Below are 15,120 nucleotides of genomic sequence, written 5' to 3' on the forward strand. Positions count from 1 at the left end.
CAGCGCTACTCTTTGCTGAACACAGACCAGAGGTTCTGTTCTCTCAGGAAGTTTTGGAAAGTCTTCCACAGGCATTCCAGGAGGATTGTATTCATAACCCTGAATGTAAGCATTAGAAACAGCTCCTGGTAAGTTACCAGGAGACAGATTCATGCAACTGTTCCCTGAACAAAGAGTTAATAGCTCAAACCCATTTCACACAGTATTTGGAGTGTTTTTGAAATACCTTCTAAAGCAAAAGCCATTAAGCAATTAAGTTACTGCTGCTCCTTCCTGTAGAGATTCCAACAACTCTGCTTCTTGCTTTAGATATACAGGCATGTCATGAATGTTTGGTTTGTAAAATTTGTATTTGTACTTTAGCACACATTTATCAACCCCTCTGATCTTCTTTCAGAGATGATTTTTCAGGTTAGAGTGGGACTTAAAATGTAGTGTCTGTCATCTGGATTTCTTCAGAACCTGAAAAGATCACAGTGTCTCAGCCCTCTTGCAGTTGATTGTGAGCAAAGAAGTCTAGTATTCTCTCTCCCTGGCTTAAAAGCTGACTGGTTCTCCTCAGGTTCTGTTCTGTCAGTCTGCAGCCTGTATCCGGAGTGGTAACAGGCATTGGGGTCAGTATGTAAAATATTTATTCCCTGAGCTCTCACTTTCTAGTACAGAGTAACCCCAGCACCTGCTACTCAGCCATGATAAGTCAAATGAATGAGTATATACATGGAAATTGAACTTAATTTCCCACATGAAAGTAATCCATTGTTCTCTCTCTCTCGCTCGCTCTTTCACTGTATTCATAAAATCCCTGGCATCTGGGAACAGCATTATGACAGACATTGAGCTGAGCTCCCATAATGAATGTGTATGTAAAACTCAGTTCTGGGGATATTTACTATATTGAGTTAGCTTTGGGAATGTTTATGTTATGGCTGTATTATGGCTCATCTTAGTTTAATAGCAGACAGCAGGAAAACAAGCAGGCCGGGAAACAACAGCTCAAGAAAAGCCATCGCTCAGTCAGCAATTCAGGGAGGTTGAGGGATCACACCAGAGCTACAAGCTGGCTACTGTCTTTTCAGGCTCCGGCCATGTTACACAGCTTGTTTAGCCAGCGCTGGGAGCCTGTGCAGAGCTGGGCAGCTGTTGCTGAGAAACTCTTTGGACTGACACGCACAGATACTGCTGCAGAAGTTTGAAGGGACTCAGCCTTCCTGGAATTCCATCACTGTGGGAGGGCTTGGGGGTCAGAGACATGTACAGACTGTTCTTTGAAAACCCCCTTATTCTCCCATGTTCAGGGCTGGCTCCAGACCCCAGTGCGCCAAGCGCGCGCTTGGGGCGGCGTGCCGCGGGAGGGCGGCAGGCGGCTCCAGTGGACTTCCCGCAGATATGCCTGCGGAGGGTCCGCTGGTCCTGCGGCTCGGTGGAGCATCCGCAGGCATGCCTGCAGGAAGTCCACCAGAGCCGCGGGACCAGCGGACCCTCCGCAGGCTCGTCTGCAGGAGGTCCACCAGAGCCGCGGGACCGGTGACCGCCAGATCGCCCCCCGCGGCTTGCCACCCTGCTTGGGGTGGCGCAATTCCTAGAGCCGCCCCTGCCCATGTTACACTTTATTCCTAACGTTCAGATTAAACAGTACTTTAGTTCAAGAAGGCTGACTGGTCACTCATCTCACCACTAATCACAGATTCCTAGAGGGAAGAGCCACAGGTGACGAACCCACTCGGACCTGCTTAGCAGGCACAGTCAACCCGCAGTGTGCTGTAGCCCGGGGCCCAGTGTGAGGGTGGGAGCATCGCGGGATTCCATGCTATGATAGGGCAGGGTACAAGGCCTGACATCTGGCACTTGGAGAGCAGAGAGGGCACAGGGATGCCAATAGCCCTGTAACTCTGAGGTGTCTGTACAGGGTAAAAAGGTTGGAGCCCTCTGCCAATCAGGAAACAGAAATATGCCCTCTTGGACCTGTTACCACAGAGAAACACAGCTCTGAATTCCTGCACTCACAATCGAGCCAGAGAATAAAACTTTTAAAAATGCATTTGCTGATTAAAATTTCCAGGAGAAAATAAAACTGAGGAGATTTGTGAACTAGTCACTGATATTCCATGGGGTCTTCTCTCACTCAGCCTCTGGCAGGATCAGGCCCAGAGCACATGGCACCCCTGTAATTGGGACCCCTTTAGAAATCCTGACTCAGGGCATCAGGGTTTAACACCCCAAGCTCAGATTTCTCTGTAGCTTGAATAATCCACTGAGGACTATGGGCGCATGCAGGGGATGGGTTCCCAAGCTACCTAGTGCTGCCTGTCCTCCTGTCCCTGTTACTGAGTCACTCTGACAGCCCAGCTGAATTCACTGCGGTGGCACAGAACATCTTCAAATGTAAACAGCTCGCAGCCTTTACCCTTCACTTCACATTGTAAAGACAGTGAAACCTGCCAACATACCCAATTCCTGCTAGAAGGGGAGCCACTGACACCAGAGATCTTCACCCCTAAAGGACAAGGAGTCGTCAGACAGGTAGCACAGGCAGCAGTCAGCATCTGTTCAGGTAGGGAGGGAACTCTCTTTATGAAGCATGCCTGCACATTCCCTTGGGGCCACTTGGCCATTAGGGAACCTCAGCTGCTTGGCTTAGTGTGCACCAGCTTTAACCCCGTCACAGCCAATGGCAAACTGCAGGAGGGCAAATCACAGGGGATTTCTGGTGATCCTACCCAACTCGACTGTAGTGCAAGCCCTGCTGCAGGCTCTATTCCTGGATTCTGGGCTTGTCATCACTGTTCATATGGTTCAGATTAGTCACGTGGCTACCTCGGGGGCAGCCGAGTGATAACGATGATGCTTTCACAAATGTGATCTCCCATTCCAACTGCTCTATCACCGCATCCCTCCATCGGCTGGTACCCCCGATGTAGTCACGGCAGAAGAGCCAGACGCACACCTTTCCCACATCCCACCACCGCTGCGCCGAGGGAAAGGCATGCCTCTGCCCTCTCCAGGCCAGCCAGAATTCCTGGAAGGATGTCACGAGCCCACATCCTCCAGAAAGTTGTTATTAAAATGCCAATAGGCTGGCCCTGGCCTTTCCGCACTGAGAGAGGCCGTCACAGTCACCAGCTGGTGATTTGAGAACAGGGCCGGCTGGATGCTGGAGGAGTGGGCCCATGAAAGGTGACAGCTTGATAAGTAAATGCTGTCCAACCAGGAGTGGCGCAACTGATGGGCCTCTACCTGGACAAAGGTGAACGTCGACACATCCTCCGGTTGCTGGTCGTGCCAGACATCCACTAAGGAGCGATGGTCGACAATCTCCCAAACATGTCTGTGGTGGCTACGCACTGCTTGGTCCCCAAGCAGTCCTGCTCATCGAGGGTGGTATTAAAGGCCTCGCCCAGGACCAGGCACTCGCGAGGATCCAAGGAGCTGAGGAAGGCGGATGCCTGTTGAAAAAAGCTCAGCCGCTCCAGGCCCAATGTTGGGGCATAGGCATTGACGAGAGTGACCACCAGCCCCTCCATGTGGACCAAGAGGTGCAGCGGGAAGCCCAGCACAGCTTCGGCAATCCCCAACCCCTCGGGCTGTAGGTTGGGGAAGAACAGGGTAGCCACTTCAGCCGTACAAGCTGTGAGGTGGCTAAAATAGACCCTGTCCCCGCCACTCCAGCCGCCAACTTGCTTTGGCATCTGGATCCATATGGGTCTCCTGCAGGAAGACCACAGAGTACCTCCCCGCCCTCCCCCCCCGAAGGAAGAAAAGCACCTGGCACCTGTGGAGACCCATCCTACAGCCTCGGGTGTTTAATGTAGCAAAGGTGATGATTGCCATAGGGAGGGATGTGGGGGATTCTCACCAGCAGAGATGCTCACGACCACCGATGGGCCGCCCAGTAATCCTTGACCGACCCCGTAAGCAAGAACGGAGTCACGGAAGCCACGGGTCTGCTGGTAGGCTGAAGTAGCAAGCCTCCCAGTCCATATACCCTTCCCCAAAATGGCCCTCACAGCCTGGAGGATTTGATAGAAGTTCCTCCAGAGCTGGAGAGCGAGCTGCATCTTGTTCCAGGACCCACTTGCATCCTGGAGAAACTTTCGCAGCCTATTGCGGGGCGGGGTCAGGGGCCTCTGGCTGTCCTCCCTATCATAGCCTCATGGCCAACCGAGATGATCAGGCAGGGGGCAGAACCCTGGGATGGCACCCGATGTGCCGGCACCGTGCGGCTTGCCTCAGACTCCAGCTCAGTAGGGGGCGGCAGAGGGAAAATAGCAGCCCCTAGGGGGTCAGGAGAGGGGAACACGAAAGCCACTCCTGGGGGTGATCCACCGGCAAGGGTAATGCGACAACCCCAGGGGTGGCAGCAGCACGGGAAGTGGAGGGGAGGGAGATAGGGTCAGCATCGGGGTGGGAGCGGGGTAGGGATCAGGATCGGGAACAGGGAGAGGGGTGGAATTGGGATCATGGGCCCTGGCAGCTGAGTTACTGGGGGTGGCACTTCTTGGCCGGGCTCAGATGTCAGGGGAGTGGGAAGGGGGCCCTCGGTGACGCCAGACTCTTGATGCATAGTGGGTGCTGCAGCCATGGCATCGACGGATGGAGAATCAGCAGCGGAGCCCCCACCTGGAAAGGAGGTTGGCTGCCCTCCATCAGCGAGCGATGCCTCTGGTGGCTCAGGACCCGGCCGCCTGGCACTGGCCATCGCCTCGGTGGGCTTGGCAGCTGTTAGCGAGGTGTCGTCCGCGGCTGGACAAGTGGACGAGTCCAGGGGCTCCCCAAAAGTGAAAGTGGGAGCAGCACTCATGGGAAGGGAAGGGGGGACAGTGTAAAGTCACCCAGACCGAGGCCCACTGACAAAGGGTCGTCCTCCCCCTGGGTGACCGGGGTCAGACCCAGGGCCTCGATCTCCTCGGATATGGAGAAGAAGTCACCCATCACCCTGGGGACCTCTCTGCTGGTGCCCCAGACCACAGGACCAGCCTTCCAGCTATCTGAGTTGTGACAGGCCCAGCTGAATGCTCTGTTGCACCAGCAGAGCTCCCCAATGCGCTGCAGAGAGCGGGGATGGCAAGGAGCCAGTTACAGAGGTTTGAGTCCCTGGCCTGATTTGATTCTTCCCTTCCCTCAGCAGAGTTTAGAGCAGCCTAGGGGCTGGGCTGACCTCCGCCCATTGGTAATGACTTCCAAGAGCACATCACACTCTTGCCAAATCCCTGCAGATAGGTGTCACCCCATAGTGCCCCCTGGTGGCCTTAGATAGACATTCAGGCTCTCTGCCTTTCCCTCTAAGGTCCTTGCAATGACTTACTCTCAGCCTGGGATACTTAAAACAAGACCCCCCTTTTGTGAGATCACGTTTATTCAATCTTCTCTAAAGCACAGGCTCTCCTACCTTCCAGTCCCATCTTCCTCCTTTACTCATGAGCCCCTGTCCCCAGCAACCTCCTTGCAGAGCATTGCTTTAGGCTTTATGCATTTCCGGCTCCTCCTTTTCTCCTGAGGTCCCGCCCTCTGCTCTTCGTCTTCCCCTGAAGACCCACCCCCCGATCAGACCTGAGCTTGATTTTGGTAAGAGCTTCCCAGGGAACCACTGTGGAGAGCCCCAGACTCACCAGCTTCCCTGGTTTAAACATCCTGGGGCGGGGATGGATAGACGGGGCGGAGGGGGGGCTTCTCTTGAGCAGCTTTTATCATGGCCCGGCTCTGGCTTGTAGCCTGGACAGGGGATGGAGCCTTGGGTAATGAGGAGGAGCAGGGGATGGGATCCTAAGGGGATGACAAGGGGCAGGGGGGAGGTTACAGAGGGGACGGGGCTCTTGCATGTGTCCTGCTTTTGCTTTTTGAGAGGTGGTCACCCTACAATGAATGGGCTGGACTGGGATAGGAGCGAGCCACGTCTCTGTTGGGGAGCTGAGGCCCATTTCCACCCCTTTACATTGCTGGGCGGCACAAACAGAGGAGCCGGAGAGGGAACCTGGGCCTGAGTCTCTTGCTAGGTCTCCTGTGTGTCAGACCCTCCCTCACACACACAGCTCTGCACTGCCTCGGTGGGGAGTGGACTCAGCAGGTGTGTGGTGTGCAGAGCCATCAATGGGGAAGCTGGGGGGGTGTGAATGGCTTTTTCTGGGGCTCTGACATTAATCATGTCTCTGACATGACTCAGTCACAAGCACTTGGCCCAGAGTGTAACACAAAGGTGAGTTTCCGTATCCCTTGAATAGCCCCTGTCCACAGCTGGTGCAGCCCCCATGGATCATGCAGCACCCAGAGCGCTCAGGAAGGGCCAGGAGTGTGACTCCACAACAGCCTTCCAGCTTTTTGCATGGCCCCTTGTTTTTTAACCAGAGATGGAACAGCTACAGCCCAGGTGTAATTGGAAACAACATCCACATCTCTTCTCTCTATTGACTGTATCAACAGGAATTGTGAGGTCGGAGCAGCCACTGATAAGACTCTTTATTAGCCAACATCTCAACATCCCCTGGCTCTCCACAAACATATTCAATTTTTAAATGCTGCTTCCTGCTTGGTTTCCTTCCACCAGTGCATTGCCCTCCCTCAACAGTATTTGGGGACAGCTGAGTGCCAGGATATTTGGAGAAGTTGTCAGGCCAACTGACAATAAGTCCATGAAAGTAGTGAAGCTGTTCAGAGAGCAGCCCTTTGCCATACGGAAGGAAGTCTACAATTGGTATCCCCCTCACAACACCTACTTCGCCCTGATGAAGAAACTCCACTTCTTTGGCCTCTACAGAGGGGAACATCAAGATTTTAAGGAAGAGATGAGATGGCCGAAGAAGCTCTGTAGTAAAGGAAAACCCAAGAAAGGAGAAGGAAAGAAAGATACCAAGATGAAATAGTGCTACTTTGGAACTGCAACAGACTACTTTGGAAATGTCAGAGCAAAAGCAACCCTATCCCTTTCTTCCCAGCCTGAGACGGATTTGCATGCAGCTGAGTTCATGGCTGTAGTGGGGATTGGGTGTAAGCAGTCTGCCAGATATTAAACTCTGAATTGAACTCTGAACTGAACCACCACCCATTGCTCCATATCTTAGACCCCACCTGAACCACTCTCTACAGAGTGGAGATCAGTAGCTCATGTCATCTCAGACATAAGTGTCCAGGATGGAATAGGTGACACATGTTTCTCATGTCCAATGTCAGCAGTGCTGGATCCAGGTGATGAACTGACCCTTTATTTGATGAACACCCTGATTATCCTTGCACGAATGTGTTTGCTTTTCACGCTGTACACGATTGGGTTCATCAGGGGAGGGATCAGCAGGTAGACATAGCCCAGGAGAATCTGAAGCAAGTGAGAAGAGCCATATCCGAATCTGTGTATCACAGACAAGCCGATTTCTGGTGTGAAGAAGAGCAGGACGGCGCAGAGGTGGGAGACGCAGGTGTTCAGGGCCCTAAGGCACTCCATGGGGGACGCGATGCTCAGCACTGTTTTGATGATCATCACATAAGAGAGAAAGATGAGCAACAAATCCAACCCAACTGTTGAGAGTTTAACAGACAAGCCATAGATGCTATTGACTGTGATGTCTGAACAAGCCATCTTCATGACCTCCTGGTGCAGGCAGTGGGAATGGGACAGGACATTGGCTCGACAGTATTGGAACTGTTTCAGGAGAAAGGGGAGTGGGAATATTAGAGCCATCCATCTTAGCACAAACACCAGTCCCATCTTGGCTATTCTCGGTGAGGTTAAGATGGAAGCATATCTCAGCGGGTTACAGATCGCAACGAAACGGTCAAAGGCCATCAACAAGAGCATGGAGGATTCAGTTAATGAAAGCGAGTGGATGAAGAAGACCTGGGCAAAACAGGCATCGAGGCTGATCTCCCTAGAATTAAACAAGTATATGCCCAGTATCGTTGGCATGGTGGCTATCGATAAGCCAAGGTCTGTGATGGCCAACATGGAAAATAAAATATACATAGGCTCATGGAGGCTTGGATCTGTTTTTATAATGAACAGAATGACTGAATGTCCTACTATGGAAATAACATAAATTAAGCAGAAGGGGACAGAGATCCAGAGATAGACATCTTCCTGCCCAGGTATCCCGGTGAGAAGGAACACTGCAAAGTTGAATTTGGTGTCATTGACAGCTGACATAATGTACCAGGCTGATCTGAGGAGTTTTTAGCTTTCCTTCCTGAAAAGAAAAAGAACAGGAGACTAGATAATATTTAACGAGACATCTTTCTGATCTCAGTGGAACACTAAAGACTCCCAGGAACTGAAGATCAGCAAAAATATTGTCTTGGATTTTCACCACCGATAGGAAGATAGGCATTGCCAGACTGGATCACACCTATAGTCCATATAGCTGAATATCCAGGGGCCAGTTCCAGATGCTGCAGAGGACGGTCCAAGAAGCTCTGCAATAGGCAGCTATGAGATAACCTGCTCCCAGGGAATGTTTTCCCCTGACACTCATTAGTTAGAGACATATTTTGTGGTATAATCAGGAAAGTTTAGAGCCCTTACAAGACTCTTTTAAAAACCCTCATTACTGTAATTGAATTTTCTGCTTAGCCATATGAACATCCCTTCCCTCTTTGAATCTTTCTAAGTTCTTGGACCGATTGATATCTTGTGGCTCTTAGTTCCACAGCTTACTGGAGCACTGTGTGACCTTCCTAAAGACACCCTTTCCGGCCCTCCACTTCTGAGTGTGGCCCATTATATCATATATATCACATTGTAAACACATGGCAAGTGCATGGTGAAAACGGTCATGGTATTTGTCTGTCTTGCATAGCAGCTATTTATAAATGTGTTTCATTGCCTCATTATATGCATTTTTTATTTTGTCCACTCCTGAGAGTCCAAATTATGTGTCACTGCCTCTTTCCAGCACATACAATAAATTCTCAGGTCCAGGTTCTGAAATCGCTCAGTGGCGTCACTCCAGATTTACATGTGTCAATTCAATCAGAACGGATATGTATTAACTTTCCCTTACCAAATGCTCCCAGTGATACACTGTGACCCCCAAGGATCCCTCCAAGAGAAGCTGAAGTGTTTTGCCTGGTCAGCGTTGACAAAATCTAGAGAGTTTGATCATCCTGCAGGCTTCTCTACCTCCTCACGGGACCTGCATCCTGTCCCCATGCAAGGGTCTATATATACCTGGCAAACACAGACAGTTACTTCAGCTTTGGAGGGTGGTGGAAGGGGGGTTGGCTTCACACATGGGTGAATAGTGCAAACACTAGGTTTTCACTAATATCTAGTTGAGTGTGGAAGTTACTTCAGCCAGGCTTGTGTAAGAGGTGATGCGCAAAAATTAAATACAACCACTATTGCATTCCCCTTTCCTGGATCTCAGTTCTACTCTTTGCTGAAACACAAACCAGCAGTTCTATTCTCACAGGACTTTTTGGAAAGTCTCACACAGGTATTGCAGAGGGATTTTGTTCATGACCCTGAATGTAAGTGTTAGAAACAGCTACTGGTCAGTTGCCAGGAGACAGTATCATACAACTGTTCACTGAACAAAGAGTTAATAACACAAAGCCATTGCAAACAGTATGTGGAGCACTTCTGAAATACTTTCTGAAGCAAAAGCCATTAAGCAGTAAAGTTTCCACTGCTGCTTCCTGTAGAGATACCAACAACTCTGCTGCTGGCTTTCAATATACTGGCATGTCATGAACGTTTGATTTATAAAATTTGTATTACAATGAAAAGTTTTGGCATAACATTTACACATCTGTACTTTAGTACACACATGTCAACCCATCCTTTCCCCTCTGATCTTCTCCAAGAGATGATTTCTCAGGTTACAGCGGGACTTAAAATGTAGTGTCTGTCATCTGGATTTCTTCAGAACCTGAACAGATCTCAGCCCTCATTCAGTCACTTGTCAGGAAACAAAGGTCTACTAGCTCCTCTCTCCCTGGTTTAATAGCTGACTGGTTCTCCTCAGCTTCTGTTCTGTCAGTCTGTAGCCTGTATCCAGAGTGGTAACAGGCATTGGGATCAGTATAGAAAATATCTATTCCCGGAGCTCTCACTGTCTAGTACTGAGTAACCCCAGCATGTTAACAAGAAATAGATTTCAAAGTCAATTGCATGAGAATTCATTGAAATGGAACTTCATTTCACACACAAAATTAGTCTATTGCACTTTCTCACTCTGACTGTCTATGTCCTGTATTCATGAAATCGATACCACCCGGGAACAGGATTGGGACAGACGTGGAGTTGATCTGCCATAATGAATATGTATGTTAAAGAGAGTTCTGGGGATGTTTGCTGTACAGCTATATTGGGTTAACAATTGGGATGTTTATGTCATGGCTATATTAGGTGAAACCAGTATGGCTGCTCATAGTTTAATAAGAGTCTGCTGGAAAAAAAGGAGGAAGGGAAGTAACAATGCAAGAAAAGTCATCGCTCAGTCTGTCCAGAGCTGGGGCAGCTGTTGCTGAGAAGCTCTTCGGACTGACCCTCACAGACACCACTGGAGAAGTCTGAAGGCCCTCGGCCTGCCTGGATCCCCATTAGAGTTTCAGGGCTTGGGGTCCAGACAGCGTGCAGACATTCTCCCATGTTACACTTTCTTCCTCCTGTTCAGATTAAGCAGCATTTTGGTTTGGGAAGGCTGCCTGGTCACTTGTTGCACCACTAGTTACGGACTCCCACAGGGAAGAACCACAGGTGCCGAACGCACTCAGACCTGGTCAGCAAGCACAGTCGACCCCCAGTGTGTTGTAGCCCAGTGGGCGCATTTCAGGACTCCACCGCATGAGAGGGCAGGGTCTGAGGCCTGACATCTGGCACTCGGAGACCAGAGAGGGGGCAGAGATGCCAGTAGCCCTGGAACTCTACAGGGCAGAGATTCTAGAGACCTCGGCCAATCAGAAACCAGAAATATTCCTGTCGGACCTGTTACCGCAGAGCAACACAGCTCTGAATTCCTGCCTTCACAATAAAGTCAGAGAATAAAATAAGTGAAAATGCATTTGCTGATAAAATTTCCAGGAGCAAATAAACTTGAAGTGCTTTGGGAACTAGTCACTGATATTCCGTGGGGTCTCTTCCCGCTCAGCCCTGGCAGTATCGGGCCCCGAGCACACCGCACTGGTAGAAAAGGGACCTCTTGACAAATCCTGACTCGAGGCACTGGGATTTTAACACTCTGAGTTCTTTTCAAAGCTCAGATTTCTGGGCAGCCTGAATAACCCACCGTGGAGCATGGGCAGATGTAGGGGAGGGGTTCCCAAGCTACCTAGTGCTGCCTGCCCTCCACCCTCTGTCACTGAGCCACCCCGACAGCCCAGCTGAGTCCTCTGCCGCTGCACAGAACATCTGCAAATGGAAACAGCCTGCAGCCTTTCCCCTTCACTTTGCATTTTAAAGATAGTGAAACCTGCCAACGTACCCAATTCCTGCTAGAAGGGAAGCCGCTAGCATCAGAGGTCTTCACCGTAAAGGACAAGGAGTCATCAGAGAGGTTGCACGAGCAGCAGGCAGTGTCTGTTCAGATACGGAGGGAACTGTGTTTATGAAGGATGTCTGCACATTCCCTTTGGGGCCAGTTGGCCATTAGGGAATGTCTGCTGCTTGGCTTAGTGTGCAGCAGCTTTAACCCCCATCACAGCCAATGGCAAACTGCAGGAAGCTAATTCACAGGGGACGCGTGGTGATGCTGCCCAACTGGACTGCAGCGCCAGCCCTGCTACAGGCTCTTTTCCTGGAATCCAGCCTTGTTGTCACTGTTCATATGGTTCTTATTAGTCACAGGGCTACCTCGGGGGCAGCCTAGCGGTAATGATGATGCTGTCACAGCTGTGATCTTGCTGAAATAAAATAGAATAATAATATGGGGCCTGATTTCCCCCTGGCACCCCCCTTTCCTGCATTACAAACCCAGGGTGCAGGCCAGTGACTCCCTACATGGAAATTTCCCTCGGATCGTTCCAGGAGGGGGGGTCTCTTCTCTTCTCCTTGAGGAATGAAAAGGGGGACCCAGAATCCAGGGGTTCCCAAAGTTGTGCACAGATCTGAGTGTTTCACTTTGAACAAGGCCCACCCACCCGCAATCTCTGTGCCTCTACATCATCTCTAGGACCCTCTCCAGCTCCCGGCTAGCACAGGCTCATCAGAGATGTGCTATCAGGGTCTGTCAGAGTAGCCACTGCCCGCAGAATCTGCTGTACAGGGTGAAGGTGGCTGCAAACTGATGAGAAGGATGGTTAGAGTAGCTGATGAGCACAATACCCCAGCCACAGACTGGTCGGGAGGTTTCGACCTTTCCATACCCAGAGTGCAGCCAGAGACTCCGTCGGTGCAACCTTTGTTTATGTTGAAAAGCCTCCAGTTTTTCTTGGGGATCCGAGTAGTTGCAATTGGGCAGCATCATGGCAGTTATCTGTTTTCTGTGAAAATTCATCCCAAAAGTGGATAAAAGAAAACATTTTAGTTTGGTCAATATTTTTCCTAAGCAGCAGCTCTAGCACCTTCCTTCACACAACCTCCCACACTGAACCTTTTCTGGCCATCTGGTCGGGTGACTATGCCTGCTCTATAACAGAGGGCGCCCCTTGAAATGGCTTGTCTACAGCAGTCCATCCATCAGGTGAACAATTGAGGAACATATGAACGGCCATATTGAGTCAGACCAATGGTCCGTCTACCCCAGTGTCCTGTCTTCTAACAGTGGCCAGTGCAGACACTTCAGTGGAATGAACAAAACAGGGGCAATTATCGAGTGATCCATACCCTGTTGTCTGGTCCCAGCTTCTGGCAATCAGACATTTAAAGACACCCAGAGCATGGGGCCGTGTCCCAAACCATCTTGGCTACTAGCTATTGCTAGACCTCTCTTCCAGCAATTTATCTAATTTTTTTTACCAGTTATGCTTTTGGCCTTCACAATGTCCCCTGGCAATGAGTTCCATAGGCTGACTGTGTGTTGTATGAAAAAATGCATTTGTTTTAAACCTGCTACCTATTAACTTCATTGGGTGACTCCTGGTTTTTGTGAAGGGGTAAATAACATTTTCTTATTCATTTTCTCCACACCACTCAGTTTTATAGACCTCTATCATATCTCCCCATATTCATTTGTTTCAAGCTGAAATGTCTCAGAGTGATGAATCTCTCCTCATATGGCAGCCGTTCCATACCCCTAATCAGTTTTGTTGCCCTTTTTGGAAACTTTTCCAATTCCAATATTTTTTTTTAGGTGGGGGGACCACATCAGAACACAGTATTCAAGGTATGGACATACCTTGGTTTTATATACAGGCAATATTATATTTTCTTTCTTACTATCTATCCCTTTCTTAATTATTCCCAGTATTCTGTTTGCTTTTTTGACTGCCACTGCACATTGAGGGAATGTTTTCAGAGAACTATCCACAATGACCCCGAGATCTCATTCTTGAGTGGTAACAGCAAATTTAGACCCCATCATTTTATATGTATAGTTGGGACTATGCTTTCCAATGTGCATTGCTTTGCATTTATAAACACTAAAATTCATCTGCCATTTTGTTGCCCAGTCACCCAATTTTGAGAGATCCTCTTGTAGCTCTTCGCAGTCTGCCTGGGTCTTAAATACCAACATACCTTGGATTTATATACAGGCAATATTATATTTTCTCTCTTACTATCTATCTCTTTCTTAATTATTCCCAGCATTCTGTTTGCTTGACTGCCGCTGCACATTGAGGGAATGTTTTCAGAGAACTGTCCACAATGACTCCAAGATCTCTTTACTGAGTGGTAACAGCTAATCTAGATCCCATCATGTTCTAATGTATAGTTGGGATTATGTTTTCCAAAGTGCATTGCTTTGTATTTATCCACATTGAATTTCATCTGCCATTTTTTTTCCCAGTCACCCAGTTTTGTAAGATCCCTTTGTGACTCTTTTTAACCTCCTTCGATTAAGTATACTGAGTAGTTTTGTATCATCTGCAAATTTTGCCATCTCACTGTTTATTCCTTTTTCCAGATTATTTATAAATATGTTGAACAGCATTGGTTCCAGTACACATCTCTGTGGGACAACACTGTTTAACTCTTTCTCTTCTAAAAACTGATCATTTATTCCTTCCTTATGTTTCTTATCTTTTAAACAGTTACTGATCCATGAGAGAACATTCCTTCTTATCCCATGACTGCTTATTTTGTTTAAGATTCTTAAGAGCCTTCAGGGACCTTACCAAAATCATTTCTGTAAGTTCAAATACACTATATTTCCAGATCACCCTTGTCCACACATTTATTGATCCCTGAAAAGAAATTCTGTTCTTTACTATAGTTTCAACCCATTTGCCCGGTTCTAAAGTTTGGCTTATTAACCTGTATTGCCAGGATCAACCTTTTAAAAACATCAGCATCACATTAGCTATCTGCTAGGCATCTCGCACAGAGCCTGTTCTAAGTGATGGGCTACATACCACAGTTAGTAGTTCTGCTATTTCACATTTGAGTTTTTTCAGAATTCATGGGTGATACCATCTGGTCCTGGTGACTTTTTACTGTTTAATTGATCAGTTTGTTCCAAAACCTCCTTTATTGACACCTGGGAGAGTTCCTAAAATTTGTCACCAAAAAAGAATAGCTCAGAAGTGAGACCCTCCCTCACATCTTCTGCAGTGAAGACAGATGCAAATAATTCATTTAGCCTCTCAGCAACAGCCTTACCTTCCTTCCATGCTCTTTTAGCACCTTGATCAGTTCCTCTGAGTCCCAGGCCAGCACTTTAACCCCTGAACCATCCTTTCTCTCTGGGGCTAGTGGTTGGGGAGGGAGCAGCTGGCAGCTCAGCACGCTGAGATTACCAGAAACTCAGGGAATTAAACTCCTGTGACATCACTAAACAGGAGCCCACGAACAATTCCTTTTCCAGAAGATAACGCTGAGTCGTGCTTTCTCCTGAAGCTATTAAGGGACAAATCCATCGACCAGGGCACAGAGCAGAGTCATAGTGGACAAGCAACTCCACGTGAGCGCCCATTGTGACATAAAATGGGCTAATGTGACCCATAGGGATATAGGCCCTGAAAGGACGTGCTGGGTCAATGAGCCCATTTCCCTGCTATGGCAGGTGACCCCCAGCATATCATCCGGTGCATAAACCTGTC

At 48.9% G+C, this 15,120-nt stretch overlaps 1 protein-coding gene across 3 annotated transcripts; it reads right to left on the minus strand.

Moving 5' to 3' along the window:
* Window positions 1-7,192: 7,192 nt before the first annotated feature.
* Window positions 7,193-14,932, minus strand: LOC120388166 (olfactory receptor 51G2-like). Of its 3 annotated transcripts, XM_039509809.1 has the most exons (5): window positions 14,681-14,932; window positions 14,434-14,570; window positions 12,286-12,402; window positions 11,406-11,500; window positions 7,193-8,168 (listed from the first exon to the last, which is right to left on the minus strand). In XM_039509809.1, the coding sequence occupies exon 5, from the start codon at window positions 8,126-8,128 to the stop codon at window positions 7,193-7,195; it is 936 nt and encodes a 311-aa protein (XP_039365743.1). In that variant the 5' UTR covers window positions 8,129-8,168; window positions 11,406-11,500; window positions 12,286-12,402; window positions 14,434-14,570; window positions 14,681-14,932. The 3 variants fall into 3 exon arrangements, with proteins under 3 accessions (XP_039365743.1, XP_039365736.1, XP_039365751.1); XM_039509802.1 differs by lacking the exon at window positions 14,434-14,570; XM_039509817.1 differs by lacking the exon at window positions 14,434-14,570 and having other exon boundaries at window positions 12,276-12,402.
* Window positions 14,933-15,120: the final 188 nt, after the last annotated feature.

Source organism: Mauremys reevesii, linkage group 1, assembly GCF_016161935.1.
Source record: "Mauremys reevesii isolate NIE-2019 linkage group 1, ASM1616193v1, whole genome shotgun sequence".
NCBI lineage: Eukaryota > Metazoa > Chordata > Testudines > Geoemydidae > Mauremys > Mauremys reevesii.

Bases quoted from the DNA above. Each gene is read 5' to 3' on its own strand.
- LOC120388166 (XM_039509802.1), bottom strand. From the start codon at position 8,128: ATGTCAGCTGTCAATGACACCAAATTCAACTTTGCAGTGTTCCTTCTC.